The sequence below is a fragment of the Oryx dammah genome, unplaced genomic scaffold (assembly GCF_014754425.2).
Source record: "Oryx dammah isolate SB20612 unplaced genomic scaffold, SCBI_Odam_1.1 HiC_scaffold_2, whole genome shotgun sequence".
In the NCBI taxonomy this organism is placed as follows: Eukaryota; Metazoa; Chordata; class Mammalia; order Artiodactyla; family Bovidae; genus Oryx; species Oryx dammah.
Window position 1 is genome coordinate 158,360,897 of NW_024070186.1, and position 19,548 is coordinate 158,380,444.

The 19,548-nt window shown below is 62.0% G+C and overlaps 1 protein-coding gene across 1 annotated transcript in view; it reads right to left on the reverse strand.

Moving 5' to 3' along the window:
- Positions 1 to 105: 105 nt before the first annotated feature.
- The window catches only part of CLCN7 (chloride voltage-gated channel 7), a 20,029-nt gene continuing 586 nt past the window's right edge, over positions 106 to 19,548 (reverse strand). The window contains exons 2-25 of the mRNA XM_040253561.1: positions 13,398 to 13,469; positions 10,668 to 10,739; positions 10,510 to 10,575; positions 9,855 to 9,987; positions 9,526 to 9,635; positions 9,092 to 9,172; positions 8,447 to 8,509; positions 8,266 to 8,349; positions 7,682 to 7,775; positions 7,428 to 7,492; positions 7,180 to 7,296; positions 6,575 to 6,629; positions 6,266 to 6,326; positions 5,651 to 5,789; positions 4,856 to 4,949; positions 3,977 to 4,146; positions 3,087 to 3,138; positions 2,782 to 2,909; positions 2,598 to 2,683; positions 2,373 to 2,502; positions 1,798 to 1,857; positions 1,526 to 1,702; positions 1,363 to 1,443; positions 106 to 1,228 (exon numbers count right to left, since the gene is read on the reverse strand). Coding sequence (XP_040109495.1) covers positions 1,142 to 1,228; positions 1,363 to 1,443; positions 1,526 to 1,702; positions 1,798 to 1,857; positions 2,373 to 2,502; positions 2,598 to 2,683; positions 2,782 to 2,909; positions 3,087 to 3,138; positions 3,977 to 4,146; positions 4,856 to 4,949; positions 5,651 to 5,789; positions 6,266 to 6,326; positions 6,575 to 6,629; positions 7,180 to 7,296; positions 7,428 to 7,492; positions 7,682 to 7,775; positions 8,266 to 8,349; positions 8,447 to 8,509; positions 9,092 to 9,172; positions 9,526 to 9,635; positions 9,855 to 9,987; positions 10,510 to 10,575; positions 10,668 to 10,739; positions 13,398 to 13,469 — 2,277 coding nt within the window. The 3' untranslated portion in view covers positions 106 to 1,141. The remainder of the gene's footprint in view (positions 1,229 to 1,362; positions 1,444 to 1,525; positions 1,703 to 1,797; positions 1,858 to 2,372; positions 2,503 to 2,597; positions 2,684 to 2,781; positions 2,910 to 3,086; positions 3,139 to 3,976; positions 4,147 to 4,855; positions 4,950 to 5,650; positions 5,790 to 6,265; positions 6,327 to 6,574; positions 6,630 to 7,179; positions 7,297 to 7,427; positions 7,493 to 7,681; positions 7,776 to 8,265; positions 8,350 to 8,446; positions 8,510 to 9,091; positions 9,173 to 9,525; positions 9,636 to 9,854; positions 9,988 to 10,509; positions 10,576 to 10,667; positions 10,740 to 13,397; positions 13,470 to 19,548) is intronic.

Sequence of the window (19,548 nt, forward strand, 5' to 3'; positions counted from 1 at the left end):
GGGGCGTCCCCACTGGGGTATCCCCCACCTCTACCCGTGAGCCGGTGAATCCTGGGTGCTGGATCAGGGTCCACACTGGGTGGAAACAAGGAGCTGACAACGGTCATCAGTACCATTCTTTTATTTCTCCCATTCAGATCCCCACACTCGGACCCCTGTGGCTCCCCCAGAGGGCTTCCCCACCAGGAAGAGAGCCACCTTCCGAGGCCCCACCCCCTTGAAAGGGGCTGAAACCCAGCTGGAGTGCCTGCCAACCCACCACAAAGCCATCCATGGCTGCCATAACAGAGTGGGCCAGGGACGCCAGTCCCTGCAGAAGAAAGGTCCCGTGGGGCCTCGGGGACACAGCATCCCAGCTCTGGGCCTGCCTGGCCTGGGAAGGGTGTGTCCCTGCTCTGGGCTCGCTGACTCACCCCAGAAACCCCCTGCCCCCGATTCTGTAAGCAGAGCTGCTATAGCGTATCGCTCACGGCCACTGGGGCACCATGTGCCAAGAAGATCTGCCTTCCCAGTGGTGTCCACAAGGGCGTGGTGACAGAGGCGTGGTTCGACTCGGGTGTCCAGGCCTGAAGGAGGGTCTCAGGTCTCCCCCTGGGCCCAGACCACACTGCACTGAGGGGGGCGAGGCCGGGGCTGCAGAGGTGAGTCTAGGAGTCCGGCTCTGGGGTCTACGCTCCAGGGTGGTCCTGCTCCCCGAGCCCTGGCCTCTGTGCCTCCAGTTCGGATCTCTGTCCAGACCCAAAACCTGACAGCCACCAACCGAGCCAAGGCCCGAGGGCCAGGGGCGTCTGCTGCAGCCGCTGGCGGTGCTCAGGGCACAGGCCTAGGAGCCAGCCTGTCGTGGGGCTGAAGCACTCAGACCCCCGGGCCCCTGCTCGCCAGCTGTCCCCTCGCACACATGCAGACACGCGTGCTCATGGGCTCTTGGGAAGAAAAGAGCAGTTGCACAGATTCCTGAAAAATCAGGAACAGGAGGCTGGGTGTGGAATCCCAGGGGTGAGGTTGGGGGAGGGGACACTGAGAACACAAAAGTGTCCATGTGTGCCACACGCTGGCCGGGCCATCCCCAATGTCTCGCAGTCACTGGATCTGCTGCCAGGGAGTGAGGCGGGGCCCTGGGGGAGGTGCGGGCGCCAGGGCCTCAGGTCTGGGCCAGAGAGAGCTCCTCCAGGCCCCCCTTTCCAAGCCGGTACCTGGCCAGGTCCTTCCTGGTCACCAGCCCGACCACCTGAGGAAGCAAAGCCGGGGCATGAGGCCCAGCGTTCCCTCTATGGACGCCCCTGCCCTGCATGCAGGGGATGGCACAGCCTGGGGGAGCCCTGGGGGTGGGCAGGCAGGCCAGGGGCAGTGGGCCCCCCTCACCTGATTGCAATTGTCCACCACCACCAGGTGCCGGAGGCCCAGGGCCCGGAATAGCTTGAACACTCGTGGGAGCGATGCCTCCTGCAACATGGACACAGCCTCAGCTCACCCACCAGCCCCGTCCCACCTAGGAGGGGACGGGCCAGGATCCCCCCAGCAGTACCTGGGGCACCGTGTAGGGCGAGGGGTTCATGAACTCGGATAGGTCCATGGTGCACTCCCGCTCGTCCTGCGACACGTGGATAGACTGGATTGGGGGAAAGCGTGGGTAGGCGTCGCGGAAGTCCTTTAGCCGCAGCCGGCGTCGCAGCAGGCCCATGCTGGAGCGCTCCACGAACACCTGTGGGAGGCGGTGTGGACGGTGGGGCGGGCACTGGGTGCTGGAGGTGCAGAGCCCAGGGCCCCAGCCGGCTCCTGGGCCACCCGACGGCCTACCTTGTGCTTGAGCAGGACGATGAGCTGCGAGCGCAGGATCAAGCCCTGGAGCCGAGCTGGCTGCACGAGAGACGCCTCATCTGCAGGAGCCCCAGGACCCCCCAGTGCCAAGACAGCTGGGGGCTCCAGCCAGGCTCCTGGGTGATGCTGGCAGCCCATAGGCACTAGCTATGCCACAGGCACTTCCCCAGGCAGGCTTGCTGGTCCCCAAACGCCCAGGAGAGGCGGCAGGGCCCTGACCATGAGGTGCCGAGAGGTCATTGTGTTAGTGCGGGCAAGAAGCAGACTCTGGCCCAGGCCCAGATGCCAGAGGCAGCGTGGCTGCAAGTGCTGTCAGGACCCCGACAGTCACAGCCAACTCCTCGGCTGGGGTGCAGCCTGGGGTGGGACCACAAGACGCTGGGGTGCTTCAATAACCACCCACACCGCAGGAACTTCGCTCACGGGCACAGTGGTGTGAGCAGAGGACTCTACCAGAAACCCCAGAGCAAGGTGCCCACCTTCACGGGAGCCCGCCCCCACTCACCACCCTGATCAGCACAGGTGGTGGCCTGGCCTTCCACAGGGCTCAGTACCTGCGTGCCGTCAGCATCCTCCACCACGGGGAAACCGTTGTGGTTGGATGCCGTGCTGCTCAGCACGTCCACGATGACGCCCACCTTCTCCTTCCTCCGCAGGCAGGTGACCGGTGTGCTCATCACCTCCCTGGGGAAGAGCCACGCCGTGACCCACCATGTAGCTGGCGCAGCCTCCCGGGGCGCCCAGCACCCACCCAGCCTGCGGGCCTGCCCGGAGGGTACCTGGCGGTGAGTGAGTGCGAGGTGACGGGGGCCTCCCAGTGCAAGAAGGGCACGCTCTGCAGCTGGATGTGCATGTCGTACAGCCCCTGGGGAGAGTGGGCACGGCCATGCGCAAGGCTGCTGGGGACCACCCCCATGGGCCCGCCCTCGCCGCGGCCGCTGACCCCCAGTCCCCCTGCCGCACCTCGATGAAGACGTCCCCCACGATCTTGGCGGTCATGAGCACCAGCATGATGGGGAAGCCATAGGTCACGTTGCTGGTAGCCTCCATCATGATGACCGTCAGGCTCAGCGTCATCCTCACGATCCCACCTGCCCGGGGGAGGGGGAGAGGGAGACTGGGCGGGTGGGGCAGCACCCCGCCGTCCATCCAACCCCGCGGTCTGGCCCCCAGGCAGCACCAGACAGGCGTGGGGGGTTAGGGGGTGGGGAGGGTAGGGGGAGGTGGGGGGAGGTGGGAGGGACGCCCGCGTGGTAGCCAGCACTCACCCAGCTGGGCAGCGGCTCCCATTAGGGCGTACTTGCCAGGGTCCGCCCAGACCTGCAGGGAAGACACAGGGTGCTGGGGGCGTGGTAGCCCTAACTCAAATCCACCCAGGCAGCACTGACCGCACTGCCCAGGAACGAGCGTCACCTAAGTCTGTGAACACGCTCACCGTGACCACTCAGGGCCAAGTGAACCTGGCCGCCTGAGAGACGGGCGCGCGGTACGCTGAGGCGGGGCCAGGTGTGGGCGGGAGTCTGCGCACAAACACCTGGGCCACACCAAGAAGCGTAGAAAGCAGCGAAAAGCCACCTCGCACTAGCGCTCAGGCGAGCCGTGGAGCACGACGCTCACGAGGGCCCGCCTGCACAGACGGGTCCCCACAACAGCCAGCAGAGGCACGTCCACGGAGGCAGAAAGCTGCCCCGGGCTGCCGGCAGCGGGGCACTGACGGGACTGCCTAGCACGGACAGCTGTCCTTCTGGGGTGACGAGAACACCCGGAACTCAGTGGTGGTCGTGGTCACACAGCTACGACACACTGAAGGGCTGCCCAGCCACTCACTTCCACAAGGCGGGAGTTTACAGCATGAAAGTCACTGTAATGAAAGCCAAAACTCTCTGGAAGGAGACTTGGGACACACGACTCAAACCTGGCGAAAGGAGACTCACTGTACCCCTCTGACGGCTTTTTAAGGTCTTGTCTGAACGACCGCAATACAGCTGGAAGGCCCACAGGCTGAAGGCCAAGCCACCTGGGAAGGCAGGTGGGAGGCAAGCAGGAGGCAGCACCGGTGCTGAGGGCCCCAGGCCCCGCCCCCCAACCGTGGGCTCCTGGACCCGCCATGCTCTTTCAGGGAACTGGCCCGGCTGTGGCCCAGTGGACCTGCACTCACCGCGGCCCCCGTGATGTAGGACAGGGAGATGCCGAACAGCCGGCCCCAGGCAGCGCCAATGAGCAGGGACGGAATGAAAACGCCGGCCGACACCGTGAGCCCATAGGTCCAGCAGGCCAGGAAGAAGTAGACCAGGGTAAACAGGCCAAGCGTCACGGGGTTGTAGGAGCCTGCGGACAGGGCGCTGGCCAGGGCCTGCCACGTGGACTCAACCTCGCGTGCTGCTGCCCGCCCAGTGGTCCGGCTGAGCCCCTGGTCACAGCCCACTCCCCGAGCCTCCCCGTCCTCAGAGGCCCAGTGCAGCGTATCAGGGCCCGGCCCTTGGGCGTGAGCCCGGCTGCCCAGGGGGCAGGTGACAGGGAGCGAGGGCCCTGGGCTGCCATTGATGGTGGGCGACAGCCAGAGCTGAGGCAGAGGGGTTGCAGACAGGCGCTGAGCGGTCAGGGCAGCCCCTCGCCCCCAGGTAAGCGAGACCACTGAACTGGAAACAGGTGTGCGTCCGGCCTGAGCCTGTCTTTAGGAACACGGGACTGCACGAGGCTCCAGCGCCAGAGAGCGCCTCCCCAGGCTGTCTTCTGACCGAGTGACCCCTGTGGGCAGCGGCCAGGAGGGAAGCCCACCCTGGGAGGAGAGTGCATCTGAACAAAGGACAAGACGGCCTCCAGGAAGAGAACCAGACAGCCTGGGGAGCCTGGCTGGACCCCTAGGCACTGGCTGCCAGCTGCAGGCCCTAGTACAGCCAGCCCTGCAGCAAGGCCACGGGCGCTCAGCCAGAAGGCGTCAGTCAGCCCGGCCCACGTCTGTGTGCGCGCAGACAGGCCAGAGGGCACAGGCCCACATGGGGACAGGCAAACGACAGCTCGGAGCAGGGGCACGCACCTGGGGGGTCATGGAAAAGGCTGACCACACTCTTCTCCGGGGTGTTGAAGAAGGCCGCAGCCATCGAGTTGTACTCGCCATCAGCACAGAAGAGCTGGAAGGGGTGAGAGTGGACGGGCCAGTGGGATGTGGAGGTCCTGGGCCGGATGGCATCAGGCACAAGCACGAACGGGGGGGGTGGGGGGGACATGGTTTGGCTGCGGCCTCAGAGAGGAGACGAGGCCTGAGAGCTTGCATCAGAAGCAGGCTCCCACGGTGCCTGGGCAGACATCAGTGCCCAGCGTGTGCCAAGCCCAGCCCTCAGGCTGAGCAAGACTGTGTGCCCCTGGAGGCCTTAACCTGAGCGGGGGCTCCCAGCAGAGTGGCATGCGTCCACCCCACAGCCCCAGCTGCAGGCCCAGACAGGCCTGTTAGTGTATATTCCGCCCTGGGCAACCGGCTCCCATCTACGAAGGAGCCTGCTCTGGACATTTCCCATAAACAGAACGCCACGTGAGGCCCTTCCTGTCTGGTGTCTCTCACGCAGCAGTGTGGGAGCGCATCAGAGCTCAGCCCTCTCCACAGGAGGGGGACCCACTATGTGTGAACCACATGGTTCCTGCTTGTCGTGGGCGGGCACCGGGGCTGAGGTGAAACCTGCCGTGGTGAGCGTGGGCACATGGGTTGCCCCTGCACGCCTACCACCCCACCTTGCAGACCCTGTCAGCCTGCCAATCCAGGAGGCCAGGTGAGACCCAGGCTGTGGTGTCCGCCCTCGTCTGGGGGCCTGCCCTGCCCCACCCCTCGGCCGCCTACCTGGAGGGGGTAGGACACGGAGCTCCCCCGCAGGGGCTGACAGTCCCGCGACGAGTAGATGAGCACGAAGGCGGCCGTGGCGGTGACGGCGGCAACCAGCGTGGCCTCGACCACCTGGAGGCAGGGCCGGTGGACGTACCTGAAGCACACAGCCGGGGCCAAGTGTGGGCCAGCCGATGGCCAGGGTGTGGGGCCCGCCACTCGGGAGGGCCGCCCCGGGCGCCACGCCCATCTGCCCATCCCCCAACAGGCTTCTGCCTGCTGTTGGCTGCCTCCCACAGTGAGAGGACAAGAAGAAAGAAGACCGAGACCCTGCCTCAGCCGAGAACGCCAGAGGCCCCCAGGATGGCTCTCCCAGCAACACGAGCAACTCTGCCAGACCAAGTGTGCCCTGCAGACACCCCTGCAAACCGCCGAGACTGACGCAAGCAGCCCAACACACCTCACCAGGGCCTCGCCGGATCCGTGGGCCATGCCTCCTGCCAGGCCACACATGCCCTGCCGCGCAGGGGGCGGGGAGCACGCTGGGCATGGGGCTGCCACGTGGTGAGAGCACAGAGCGGGACTGTTTCTAGAGACCCCGTGCAGCCACACCTCTCAAAACTGATTTCTCACCTGATTCGAAACATCGTCAGCCAGTAATTCAAGGCGTTGAACACAGCTCCGAGAATGCCCCCTGGAAAGAGGAAAGAGCAGATAGGTGTCTGGGACTCAGCGAAGGCTGCCCATGTGGCAGGGGGGCCGGAGGGGACACCCGAGGATGGAGGACCCCCCCATGGACTCAGAGTGAGGAAGCTGAGGAGCTGTCCCCAGCCAAGGGGAGCTTGGGCTCCCCTGCTGCCCGGGACAGCCAGCAGGGGTGGGGCTGCAAGCTTCTCTGGCCCCCGCAGCTGTGCTGGACCTGGAGCCCGAGGCCGTCCTTACCCACCACGCCCATGGCGATGAAGATGGGGATCTCATGGATCACGTACACCATGGTCTGCGTGGACAGAGAAGAGCAGGCATCCATGAGCAACCACCGGCCCTGCTCAGATGAGGCCAGGCGTGCCCAGGGGCCCTGTGCCTCCCCACAGGGCACAGACCCCAGGAGAGGAACCCTGGGCACTTGAGCAGACCAGACCGCATGCCTCCTCGCAGGGAGGCTCTGGGGACGGCCCAGGGTTTTGCAAATGGGGAAGTGAGGGGCCACGAAAGAGGGAGAGGACTCTGGTGACCCGGCCACCAGCAGTCTGTCATGGGAAAGAGCCAGCCACTGAGGACCTCTTGACCTCTGGAAGCCACTTCGGGGCACCAGCCATCAGCCTCAGTGATGCTGCCCGACAGTCCGCAGACGCCCGAGCCTCCCCGAAGCACTGCTGGCTGACGGGTGCCCCACCTGCAGGGCCAAGCGAGACACCCCCTCCCGGGGCAGCTCCAGCCCCAGCCCCACAGACAAGGGCTCCCCCAACAGCTGCTCGGGCTGCGCCTCGAGTGCACAGCCTGGCCCCCTCAGAGGAAGGCTGCAGGGCGAGGGGCGCCACAGCGGGCACCTCAGTATCGAATCTTCCGAAGTTGATGAGCCCAGGGCTGGACAGGTCCCACGCATTCCCATGATAAATACTCAGGACGAAGTTCAAGGTGAAAGTGGAGATCATGGAAGCAAAGAACTGCAAGCAAAGAGACGCGCACTGTCAGAGCCGACGTGTCGCAGTAGCGGACGCCCCAGCGGGGGACGGCAGGGAGGGACCGTGGGCTAAGGGCTGCCCAGCCTCAGAAGGAGGCTGTCCCCGGCACTCACGATTCTCCACGTCAGGAACTGGTTCCAGAAGGACGCACCCTCCTCCAAGCTGAACAGCACCCCACCTGGAAGAGCAGCCGCCAGCCCTGAGGTACCCACCCCATCAGACAGCCCTGCACCCATGGCCACCCCAGCCCCCGCCCCCAGGGCCATCGGGGCTCTCGGGAGCCCCACCCCATGTGCTCAGCGGCAGAATCCCCCAACACCAAGACCCTCCTTCCCCACAGCGGGGGCCGGCAGTCACCCCTCCTCACCCACGGGGGCCCCGAAGGCTGCGGACACTCCAGCTGCAGCTCCTGCCGAGACGAAGTCCCGCTTCTCTGTGTCTCTGCGAAAGTACTCAAAGATCTGGGCCAGGACAACAGAGATGCCTCAGCCCAGGCCTCCGATGGTGCTTCTCTTAGACCAGGGGAGGGGTCCCAGAGTGAGGGGCAGGGGAGGGGTGGGGGAGGGGAGGAGAGAGGGGAAAGGGCCCAAAGTGAGAGAGATGGGGAGCAAGAGAAGGGGAAGGGGAGCGGATGGGCTCAGCCACGGGGTAGGCTGGCATGACTGCAGCCTCCTTGCCCACTGACGTCCAGAGAAAACTGCCCACTCCAGCAGTGACCACACGCTGCGGTCTGTGCAGGAAGGACCAGTCCGCACACGCGAGCTTGCTGACCTCTCTGGGCCACATTCCCGCGGACACTTCTCAGAGCTACACGCTGTTTCCACACAGACACACACCCCCGCACGGAGCACTGAGCGACTGGACGCCCCACGGACCAGAGGCTGAGGCGAGGAGGCTGCAGGGGAGGTGGGCCTGGCCTGGGGTGTGGCCTTGGGGACTCGGGGGACTCACCTTGAAGTCCCGCTTCAGCGACGTGGACCTGCCCTGGGAGATGCCCGCGGCGATCACCGAGCCTGAGTGGATCATCGGCCCCTCCTGGAAGGCACGGACAGCGTGCTCTGGAGGTCAGCCTGCCCCCATGGCCCCAGGGCAGGGGCAGGGGGTACATGCTGGGGCAGCTGCGTTCCGTTACCTTCCCCACGGCCAGTCCCCCCACCACTGACAGGATCACGCCGGACACTTTGATCACCAGGGTCTGGAACACAAAGGAAAAGATGCCAAATCTGATTACAGGCGACACGTGGTCAAGAACCCAAGTGACAAACTGCACACAGAGAGGAACCTCATCGTGACCCCCTGGCAGGCAGGAGGCCAAAAGGGGGCCGTGGCCCAGGCAGGCATCCAGGGATGAGGGGCTGGCAGCCGGCATTCCTTTGCCACCCATCTCCTTAGACCTTCCGTCCCAGGCACTCACGTCCACACAGGAGACATGCAGAGCAGCTTTTGCTCCGACCTCGGGCTTTGCTCCCTGCTCCCCTGAGAGGGACCAGATGCCCCACCGCCTGGAGCACCCCATCCCCAGAAAGGGCAGGAGAGAGGTCACCTGCAAACCCCCGGCCCAGGTCCACCAACCACCCCCTGGAAATGCCCACGAGTTGTCGTCCAAAGAAAGCTCCCATAACCTCGCCAGCACGTCCACGCAGAGGCGCGTCAGCAGCAGACAGTGCGGGTCTGGGCAACTTTTGGAGGTGAACGTGAGCAAACAGAACACTCCTAAGTTGGCAAGGACGTGTCCTGGGCTGAGCCCTGAGCCCCCAGGGGCCGCCTCGCACCTCACCTTGAGCCTGACCACATGGGGGATCTTCACCCCGTTGAGGAAGCACTTGATCTGGGGGATCCCGCTGCCAGCGGCGACCGGCTGGAAGGAGAGGAAGCACTGAGCCCGCAGGCTAGGCGAGCGCTGTCGCTGCCACAGGCTCAAGAGGACGCACCTGGTGGGGCTCGGTCTGCCGGGGGAGGGGGCTGCTTGCTGACCACCGAGAGGAACAAATGCCATGGGCGTAGGGGGCCCCCCAGGGGCCTGTGCTCTTGCCTGCCCAGGGGACCCTGCACTGCACCCAGATGCTTCTGGACCTGGCCCCCTCCTCCTTCCAATGCCCCCACAGGGAGGAGCAAAGGGGCATGGGGAAGAAGGGGGTCCTGGGGCACATAACCCCTCGGTGGGGCCCTCCACCAGCAGACCTTTGGGGCTGGGCCAGAGGGCCCGCCTACCTCTACGAAGGCAACGATGGTGGAGCCAAGGAGCACGAAGGCGGCATTGAGTGCGGCCCAGAGCAGGAGGGAGAAGGACAGCCCGCCGTGCTCGGTGAACCTGTCGATGTCTGCGGCTGTCAAGGGCCATGTGCTGTGGAGTCACAGGGCGCCGCTCCCCAGGGGCCTGTGCTCTGGCCTCCGGGGCACTTAATGGGCATCTTGGGGTCACTGCGCAGCCCCACCAAGACTCGAAGCCCCACCCAGTCACGCTGCCCGACCCACAGCAGAAAATGGCGGGGGCCCTCCTGCGGGTCCACTGGCCTCCAGTGACCACACACAAAGGATGCTGTCCTTGACAAGCCTGTACTTGAGGCCGGCCAGCTTCTCCACCACGATGTCAATGAAGCAGGCCACGAGACCCGTGAGGATGCCCACCATGGCGCAGATGACCCAGCGCTTGATCTCCACCGTCCGGAAGGCCTGCGGGCCATCACGGGTGGGCGTGGTTGTCAGGAGCCGCTCTGTGACCTCCACTGGGCACAGGCTCACCCCGCAGGCCCCCAGACCCAGAAGAGCAGCCCCACCGGCGTCTCAGAGGCTGTGGAGCCCTGGGGGACGGACCCCCAACCAGGACGTAACTGGATGCTGATGCTGCGGCCGCCACTTGAGAACAGCCTCCTCAGAGGTGACAACGCGACGCTGGCGTGGGCACCTGAGCCCGGCCACGGGCAGCGCTCACCCCAGAACACCAGGTGGGGCTGGGGTGGGGAGGAGATGGAGGGAGGCGGCGGGGTCTCACACAGACAGACAGATGGACGGACGGACACACACACACAGAGACAGACACACCGCCCCCCACCCCACCCAGCTCACCCGCAGGCTCAACACCCAGCTCGCCCCCTGGCTTGCCCACCCCCGCCCCCCCCCCAGGCCCGCCCCCCGACTCACCCGCAGGCTCCCCCGCAGGCCTGCCCCGCCACCCCAGCTCCCCCGCAGACTCACCGTGTGGTTGATGCGCCGCTCTTCCTCCAGGAACAGCTGGTTCTCGCTGTTGTCGTAGTCCAAGCTCTGCAGACCGGGTGGCAGACAGTGGTGAGTGACCCTGGCCTGTGGGCACAGGCCGGCCACGCTGGGGAAGGGTGGGGCGCAGGGGGGCCCACCTCATACTTGAGGGACAGCAGCTTCTCGTTGTGTGGGATCTCCCTGGGGAAGGGGTGAGGGGGGTCCATGTCCTGCAGGGAAGAGACAGAGCTTGGCAACCCAGCACGTCAGGACGCAGCACAAGGAAGGGGCTGTGCCCATGCGCCCCACAGGGCAGCGATTCTGAGCCCAAAGCCAGGCAGGTGGCTGGACGTGGAGATGCAGAACCTCACAGGAAGCAGGCGGTCAGGTCCCGCGACACCTGCCGGGCGAGTTATTCCAGGAACCAAGGTGGCCTGGCCCCAAAAAGCAAGATGGAAAATGTCTGTGGCGCGATGGGACACCCGCTGTGGGCGCTCGTCCATGCTCCGGCTCTGGCCCCAGACGCCCAGCTTCTCTGAGTGACGAGTGAGTCTGGGCTGAGAGAGGGCCAGGCTGGGACTAGAAGACCACTGCAGGACCAGCGGGCTGGAGACGCAGCTGATCTCCAAAGGGCAGGGGTCAACCCATCCTGCCCATGTGATGAACCTCCACTCAAACCTCACACGGAGCGGTCAGGGAGCTTCTGGCTGGTAAACGTGGAGGGCTGGGAGGGGGTTCCTGGGGACGGTGTGGGGCTCTGCACCCCTTCCCACACCTTCCCTGGGGGTCTCCCCCATCTGGCTGTTCCCAAGTTGTGTCCTTTGTGGTAAACCAGTAACATAAGCAAAGTGCTCCCCTGAGTTCTGCAAGTCATTCTGGCGAGTTATGGAAGCAAGCAGGGGGTCGTGAAAACCCTGATTTGCACTGGTCAATGGGAGCACAAGTGGTGACCTGGACTGGTGGGGGAGGGGGTTGTTTCATGGGCTGAGCCCTCAGCCTGTGGGTCTATGACGCCATTAGGGCCAGAAGAAACCGAGCTGCAGGACAGCTGGGGGCGTCTGGACAAGCAGAAGGTGATGTGGCGTAAAAGCAGAAAACAGGCCAATACTGTTTCAATAAAGGACCAAATCCACATAGAGCACCTCAACAGACATAGGAAAAACATCTGACAGAACTCAACGGAAGAATTCGGGGACCTCCTCCACGCGATCAAGGTGCCTATGAAGACCCACACGTAACAGCACGCGCAGAGATGAGACTGAGGCCTCTCCTCTGAGACCAGGACAAGACGAGGATGCCTGCTAGGGCACCTCTGCTCAGCTCAGTCCTCCAGGCTCTACCAGGGCAATCAGGCAAGAGAGAAAGGGAAAGGCACTCAGGTCAGGAAGGAAGAAGTGAAACTCTTCTTCGCAGATGACATAGGCTGATATGTAGAAAACCCCAGAAAGTACTCTATAAAAACATATTTCCATGTTCCTGCAACGAACAATCCAACAAGAAATTAAGAAAACGACTCCATTTACCACAGCATAAAAAGTAAGACTCTACAAAATAAAAGTTATTTCTAGAAAGCACTGAACAAAGCAAGTGAAGATCTGTGCGCTAGGAACTATAACACATTGTTGAAAAAAAAAAAAGAAGACCTAAACAAATGAGAAGCTATGCGGAGCTTGTGGATCAGAAGACTGGATGTTAAGAGTCGACGCCACCTCTGTCGAAACTGAGGAGCTGAGCCTGAATCCCACATGGAAACACACAAGGGATCCTGAACAGCCAAAACCTCTTTCAGGAAATGAACAAAGTGAGATAGCTCAAACTTCCTATTTCTGAAACTTCCTACAAAGCTAGAGGCATCAGGGGAGTGTCGCCGAGGCGCAGGGACAGGCTAAGAGCCCAGAAACAAATCTGTCACAGCAACTGACCTTCAATGATGGTGCCGAGACAACTCAACAGCGAAAGCGCTATCTTTTCAGGAAACGGTGCTGGGAAAACTGGGCACCCAGGTGCAAAGAACGAAGCTGGACCCTTACTTTACATCATGTACAAAACTAGGGGAAAGCGGATCAAAGATCTAAACTGTAGAACACAAAAGACGGGAGTAAATGCTTATGACCTTGGCCTGGGCGGTGGTTTCTTAGCTATGACACCCAAAGCACAAGCAACAAAAAACAGGCCAAATGGACTCTCTCTCAAAATTAGCAGTGTTTGTGCTTCAAAGGACACAGATAGAAAGTGAGGAGACCAGTAATGGACCAGGAGGAAATTTTTGCAGATCTTGCAGCTGACAAGCGATGTGTGTCTGGAGTGTACAAAGACCTCTCAGAGCTCAATCACAAAAACACAAACCACCTGGTTAAGAAACGTGACAGGACCCAGTTCTCCAAAAGACACGAAGGCTGGGTGGCGCCAGCAGCCTCAGGGGGATGCACGCTGACTCCCGAGGAGGGGGTCAACCGCATGTCTGCGGGAGGGGTCTCGGGAAAAGGCTGGAAACTGCTGGATACTTCAACCCCCAAAACAGGAGCAGGAGAAGGGACACCACCCAGGTCCAAGGGCCCAGCACCCCGAGATGCCCTCCCCCGGGCCACCACGGGCCTCGTGCCTGGCCCTCCCGGGCCGCACACAGCAGCTTGCTCCTGATGTGCATGCCCCCACCTGTGCTCATCATCTCAGCCTCGGGGATGGGGACCCGCAGGGCAGCCTCCCCTGGTGGCCCCCGTGTGCACGGCACTGTCCCCACACTCTGCACAGCACTGTCACCGCCTGCCTTCCTCCTGTGTGGCATTCTCTGTCCGCCCTCTGCCAAGCTGCATCTCCACAAAGCGGGCCCGGCTGTCTGGGGTGGGGCGGGGCGGGGAAGGGGCCTGGTTGAGCAGGATCCCACTCACAGGGTCCAGAAGCTCATCGTCCAGCTCCACGCTGCTCAACTGTCCGATCCGAAAGAATGCCGAGTGTGGTGACTGGAAGCAGAAGAGAACCACAGGCCACTCAGCTGCAGGATGAGCTGCATTGGCATCACCCCCCCAGCCCCCTGACCCTGGTGTCCCGGGCTCCTTGGGGGAGCACAGACCTTCACGTGTGGGAGATGCCAGCTGGGCCGGCGCTGCCCCCAGGCCCGGCCCGGGACCCACAGCCTGTCCCATCCCCAGGGTCCTCCTGGGTCCCCCTCTCCTGCCCTGGGAAACCCAGGGGATTGAGCCCCTCCTCCAGGAGCCCTTCACCCCGCACCTCCCAGCCACCCGCAGAGGTCCCATCTCTGTCCCCCCATCATGGCATGAGCCGCTCCACCAGGTGGGCCCGTCACAGGCCTCCCAACTACCACCCCCACCCAGACACGCGGTCAGAGGAGTGTCCTTTCTGGTGCAGGGCATTACTGGGCCCGGGACAGGTCAATTGCAGAGGACAGTCACCCTGGCACGTGCCTACCCTCACGCCCAGCGCCGGGCATGGCACACATGAGGACCAAGAGACGAGGCACAGGCCGCCACAGGCGCAGCCCCGGGAAATGAGGCCTCTGCAGGACATGGGCACAGCGTGCACGTGCAGCTGGGCTCCTGGCACTCGGGCACGCAGGGACGAGGACCGAGGGCCCGCCACATGGGAGCCCAGAGCACACGGGCACTCCACAGGAGGGTGTGCACTCAGCAGCGCACCCAGCCACCAGCAGTGCTGGCCCCAGGCTGCAACCACAGCTGCACAGGCCGTGGCCTGCATGGGGTCGGGAGGGCGGCCCTGCCCCTTCCCGCCTCCGGTGGTGTGGCAGCCCCTCGGCTGTGGTCACATCACTCTAACCTCTGCTCCGCTGCCACCAGCCTTGTGTGTGTGTGCACGTGTGCGCCTGCAGATGTGCACGTGGATAGGTACGCACACATGGGTGTGCATGCGCTTGAGCAGGGGTATGTGTGCACACGTGTGTTGTGTGTCCCCCTCTGAGGACACCAGCCTGACCACAATGGGACCTGACCTCAGCTGCTGAGGCCCCACACAGGCTCCAGGCTGGGGGGACCCCCCGGGGGCACTGCTCCCCCACGACAGGTAACCTGCCAGGCGTGCTCACGAGCCCACCATCCTGCTCCAGCCGCTTTCCTCCAAGTGTAAATGGCAAACATCAGTACAATGGAAGTGAACAAAGAAACACAACTGCTTTCTTTCATAAAAACAATTGACAACACCCTCAAAACTGCTGACTCTGATGAGGAAGGCAGGAAGGCCTGGCCGGCTGACCCAGAAAGGACCCGACTTCATAGGCCGGGCCCAAGCTGGCTGCAGCCTGTGCGCCCCCTATAGCCACACATCACCGGAGGGCATGCCGGCCACCAGCCCGCTGGCGGAGCACACACTAGGGACTTCTCCGTTGAGGAGATGGGGTGCAGAGACAGGCAGACCTGAAAGTGGGGTTCTGAAATCAGCAGGAAAGACCCAGCTGCCCTCCGACCCAACAAGCGGAGCCACAGAACCAGGTGGAGGGGGCATGCGTGTCTCAGTGCACTGACGGAGCGCACCGCCAGTCGCTCCCACTGAGCCGTCGGCCCACAGAGCAGCGCCCCTGCCAGGTCAACAGCCCGAGGGCCAGGCTGCAACCACGCGGCCTGGGGAGAGGTGGGCAGCACGGCCGCGGAGGTGTGGACCCCCGCACCAGGAGTCGCGAGGTGAGCACACGAGGGCAGCAGGGAGCTGCGGTCAGACCGGGCACGGGCTCCTGCAGAGACCGGGCCCCTGCTGCGGCTCCCGGCCTCACCCCTCCTCAGGCGCCCTCATGTTTTCATCATCTCTTTCCCGAACTCTATGAGCATCTCACAAACGAATTATCTTTTATGATGAAAAAGCTGTTTACTGGATGTACACGGACTTGCTCTCTCTCTCTTCTTACACCCAAGCTAACTGCTAGCGCTTCCCCAAGCTGCTGATGCACATGACAGCTTGGAGGAAACCTCCGTGCTTCTGAAAGGACTGCAAGATTTCACTCCATGTGGCTCCCCTGAGCCGACGTGCTTGGAACGCCAGTGCTGAGGGAGAGCAGGCAGGGGCTGGGCAGTGGCTGTGAGAGGCAGGATGCGGGCACTGACGGGTGCGCCCACGTCAGCGCCCGGTTTCGGTAGGACACTGCCCCGGGGTAAGACGGAAGGCACTCGGGAGACGAGGTGCGGCACACAGGCCCTCTTGTACTGTCTTTTCAACTTCCCGTAAATCCACAATTAATTAAAATTTTATATGCCAATGGGACTACATCAAAGTGAACTTCCGTGCATCAAAGGAAACGATGAACAGAGTGAAAAGAAACTAGTCCTACAGAACGGAACTCCTGGAGCCCAACAGCAACAAATGACTCAACTAAAAAGACCGGCTACGGGGCTTGGGGTGTGAAGATCAAAAACACAATGCGATACCACCTCACACCTGTGAGGACGGCCAGGGTCAAAAAATAAAGAAACAAGCGCTGGTGAGGATGTTCCGGAACCAGAGCTCTTGTGCGCTGTTGCTGGGAGCGCAAAACAGAGCAGCTGCTGTGGAAAACAGAACAGCGGTTCCTCAAAAAATTAAAAATAGAATTACCTCATGATCCAGGAATTCCGCCTCTGGGTAGAGGCCCAAATGACCAGCAAAAGGGGTCTCGAAGAGGTGCGTATATACCCACACTCACAGTAGCGTCGTTTACAGCAGGCAAGGGGCGGAAGCACCCCAACTGCCCCCTGGAAGCTGGCGCATGAGCCTAACGTCCACGCACACAGTGCAGCGCCATTCGGCCTCAGAAAGCAGGAAACCCCGTCACGTGCTCCAGCATGCACAGATCTGGAGGCGCCGAGAGAAAGAAGCCAGTCACAAAACAACGAACGCCGTATGACACCGCTGTTCTGAGACATCACACAGACAGACAGCAGACCGGCCTTTGCCAGGGGCTGGGGGAGGGCTGGGGAGTCGGGGTTCACAGGGGACAGAGGTTCAGCCTGGGAGGATGAGAGGTCCTGGAGGTGCTGCTGCTGACGGTGGACTCGGCGCTGCCGACTGCGTGTGCTTGGTCACGGTTAAGGTGGTAAACTGTGCCACGTAGATTTTGCATCATTAAAACAAATGGCAAACCATTTATGCGCACCTCTATCCTCTGCTTTCCAACCCCTTCAGCTCGAAGGCCCCCCGCCTCGAGCACTGAGGACACACACAGGGCCTCTGCCACCAGGAGCTTACAGTCAGAAAAACCAGGCTGCCCATAAACAAAGTCAGCGTAAACCGTGAGGGAGGCTTTGAGGGTGATGCCAGGGCCCGAGGGAGAGGCCAGGGTCCAACGACGGTGAGGGCAGCGGCATCGGGCCAAGAGCTGACAAAAGACGATGGGGGATAGGAACAGCCCCACCGTGGCCTCGCTGTTCGAGCACAGCCGCCTCTGCCCGGGGGGGCCTCCCAGACGCCCTGACCAGCTCTCGGCCCACCTTGTCCTCACCTCTCCCACACGGTTTGGCTGTACTCACGTCCTCTGCCTCCCAGACTCTGAGTCGCCCTCACCAGCCCTGGGCAGAGGCTACTGCAGGCCTAGGGGAGACAGGGGAGAGAGAGAGCCCTTGGGGAGGGCGCCAGGGTATCTGGCCTGCACCCTGTGACGTGGAGCTGGGGCAGCTGGAAGGGGAGGAGGACAGCACGCAGACACCAAGGCAGAGGGACTTTCCGCCGATGCTCACCCCAGCCCGGAGCTGCTGCCGGCTCAGGCTTCCCTCTGTGAGTTCTCAGAAGCCTCCGCTTCCTGCTGCCCACCCTATGCCCACACACATGACTGTGACTCGCTGGCTGACGCCACCTTCCCTGCCCCAGGGGTGGACAGGCAGCAACTTGCCTTCACCCCACACTTGGGCACGACGGGCCGAGGACCAGAGAGAGAGAAGAGCAGCTCCGAATGGCCTGGTTCCCGACGGACAGAGTTAAGTTCAGGGCACCCCACAACCCATCCTACCCAGGATGGCCCAGAGCGGCACCCCACAGTGCCTGGCAGGTTCCCGTGCCGGGTGCACCAGACTCCGGCTGGGGACGCCCTGCAGGAAACCCTGCAGCACCGGGCTGCCACCAGTTCAGAAGGCCCTGTTCCAAAAGCAGCTTCCAAGTGTGCTGCGGTGAACTCAGCCCACCGGTCCAGAACCACCCCTCCTGCAAGATGGCTGGCCTTGAGGGGCTGAGTCAGTGGCAGGGGAGTCGCACCAGAAACGGCAACTCAAAGACCACCAGAGCCCAACTGCTGTTTCTAACACCCCTGGGAGTGACCAGTGTTGACCGCCTCATGATGGGCGGCTGGGGACTGGACATGGGTGACCCTCCTTGCCAGCAAGGAGCCTGAGCACTTGCCTCTGCTGGTGCAGGGCAAAGCTCCTGCATCAATGCCTCCGGTGAACCCCTAGCCCCTCCATTCACCCACCCCAGGCTGTCTGAGCATCCTTCAAGCCTGGAGTCTCCAGCTTCCCGAGGATTCTCTATGAGATAAAGACAACTGGAAGCCCGCAGCTGTCCCCTGCAGGTCCACCCTGGCTCCTTCCCCAGCCCCACCACTCACTCCAATGTGCTTCTCAAATGCACTCTTCCCTTCTCTCCCCTCTGTCTACTGGCCTAAGGATCATGCAGGCTTCAAGACTGGACCCAAGGTGACCTCTCCTGTCCTTGGGGCCCCCCTCACGCACTCCTCCCAGAGCAATGGGCCTGTTCTTCCTGGAGTTGGAGCCAGTGGCAAAGGAGCTGCACTGTTCACCTCTATTCACCACTGTTATTTTCAAATTGCTTAAGAGCAGCTGATCACTTATTATTAAACACAAATGAAAAACAAAAAAGCCTGTAAAGGTTTTTTACAGGGGAATGAGTTTCAAGGGAAGAGTCAACAGATTCTTAAGGAAAAAAAAAAAAAAGCCCACTCCTGTGTCTATGCTGTCTAAGGAGAACTGAGAAACCCCAGCACACTGAGTCCTAAAATAAACTCCAATTCCATCTGGAAGCTTTCAATCACTTTACCTGTCAGCCCTTAGGGCCAGTTTTTCCTATTTGTAGTTTGTAGATTTCAGATCACTTTCTTTTAAAGAGGAGGAAAAAAAAAAAACATTTTCAGAAGAAAATAACAAAGCAGCCCTGTCTCCTAGCAGATTAAAAACCACTGCAAGTCAGACCCTTTATGTCACTTCTCATGTGGACAGACAGCGCTTGAGCAGACCTCATTCACGGAGCAGACCGTGACCCTCTCTGTCCAACGCATCTCTGGGGGAACAGGGGAACCTAAAGATAAGTTCTAGGGGAACAGCCCCATGCTTGAGTACTTCCTAATTAAACACCACACAAGGGTGTAAAGGACACATCTAGGACACAGTGAGAAAAAAGAAAGGGGAAGAAAAGTCACAAAACAGAGTAAGGCCACGCAATCAACTCAAAATTAACACCACACACAGGAACTGACTTAAGTGACAAACTTCTGTGCTGACTCGAAGGGCACATTTCGACCACTCGGATTTGTCTTCCTGCATCTGGCTGCGCTTGCATTCCAATGAACAGCTGCGGGAAAATCGAACGCACGTCCCTGTCATTCCAAGATGGCCCTGAAACCGCTGCGTCTAAAGGGGCCCGGCCGAGTCCCCAAGGTATTCCCATTGAAAAAGCAAACTCCGCGACCTAAGCTCTTGAAACGTCCTTCCTAGCGGATCAAAAACGACCCGGTAAAAATAGTACCTCGTATTAAAAAACAACAAAAACAGAAAGTAATGGGTGACCTGAGCAGCAGACCACCTGCCTTCTCTTTACAACCGCTGTGGAGCAAACAGGGAGGAAACAGCTTCGCGCTGCCGGGGCTCGACCGCAGCGGCCGGGCTCCACCGGGGACGAGGGGCCGGTCCCGCGATCCCGCGAGTCCAGAACCGGCGGGGCCCGGCTTCCGAGCCCGCCCTGCCGTCCGCCCAGCGGTCCGAGCAAGGACTCGCCGCGTCCCCGGCCGCCGGCCCCCGCGAGCGCGGCGCGGACCCGGCCCGGCCCCCCTGCCCCCGGCTCACCGCGCGGGCGGCCCCGGGCCCGGCTCCGTTCAGCAGC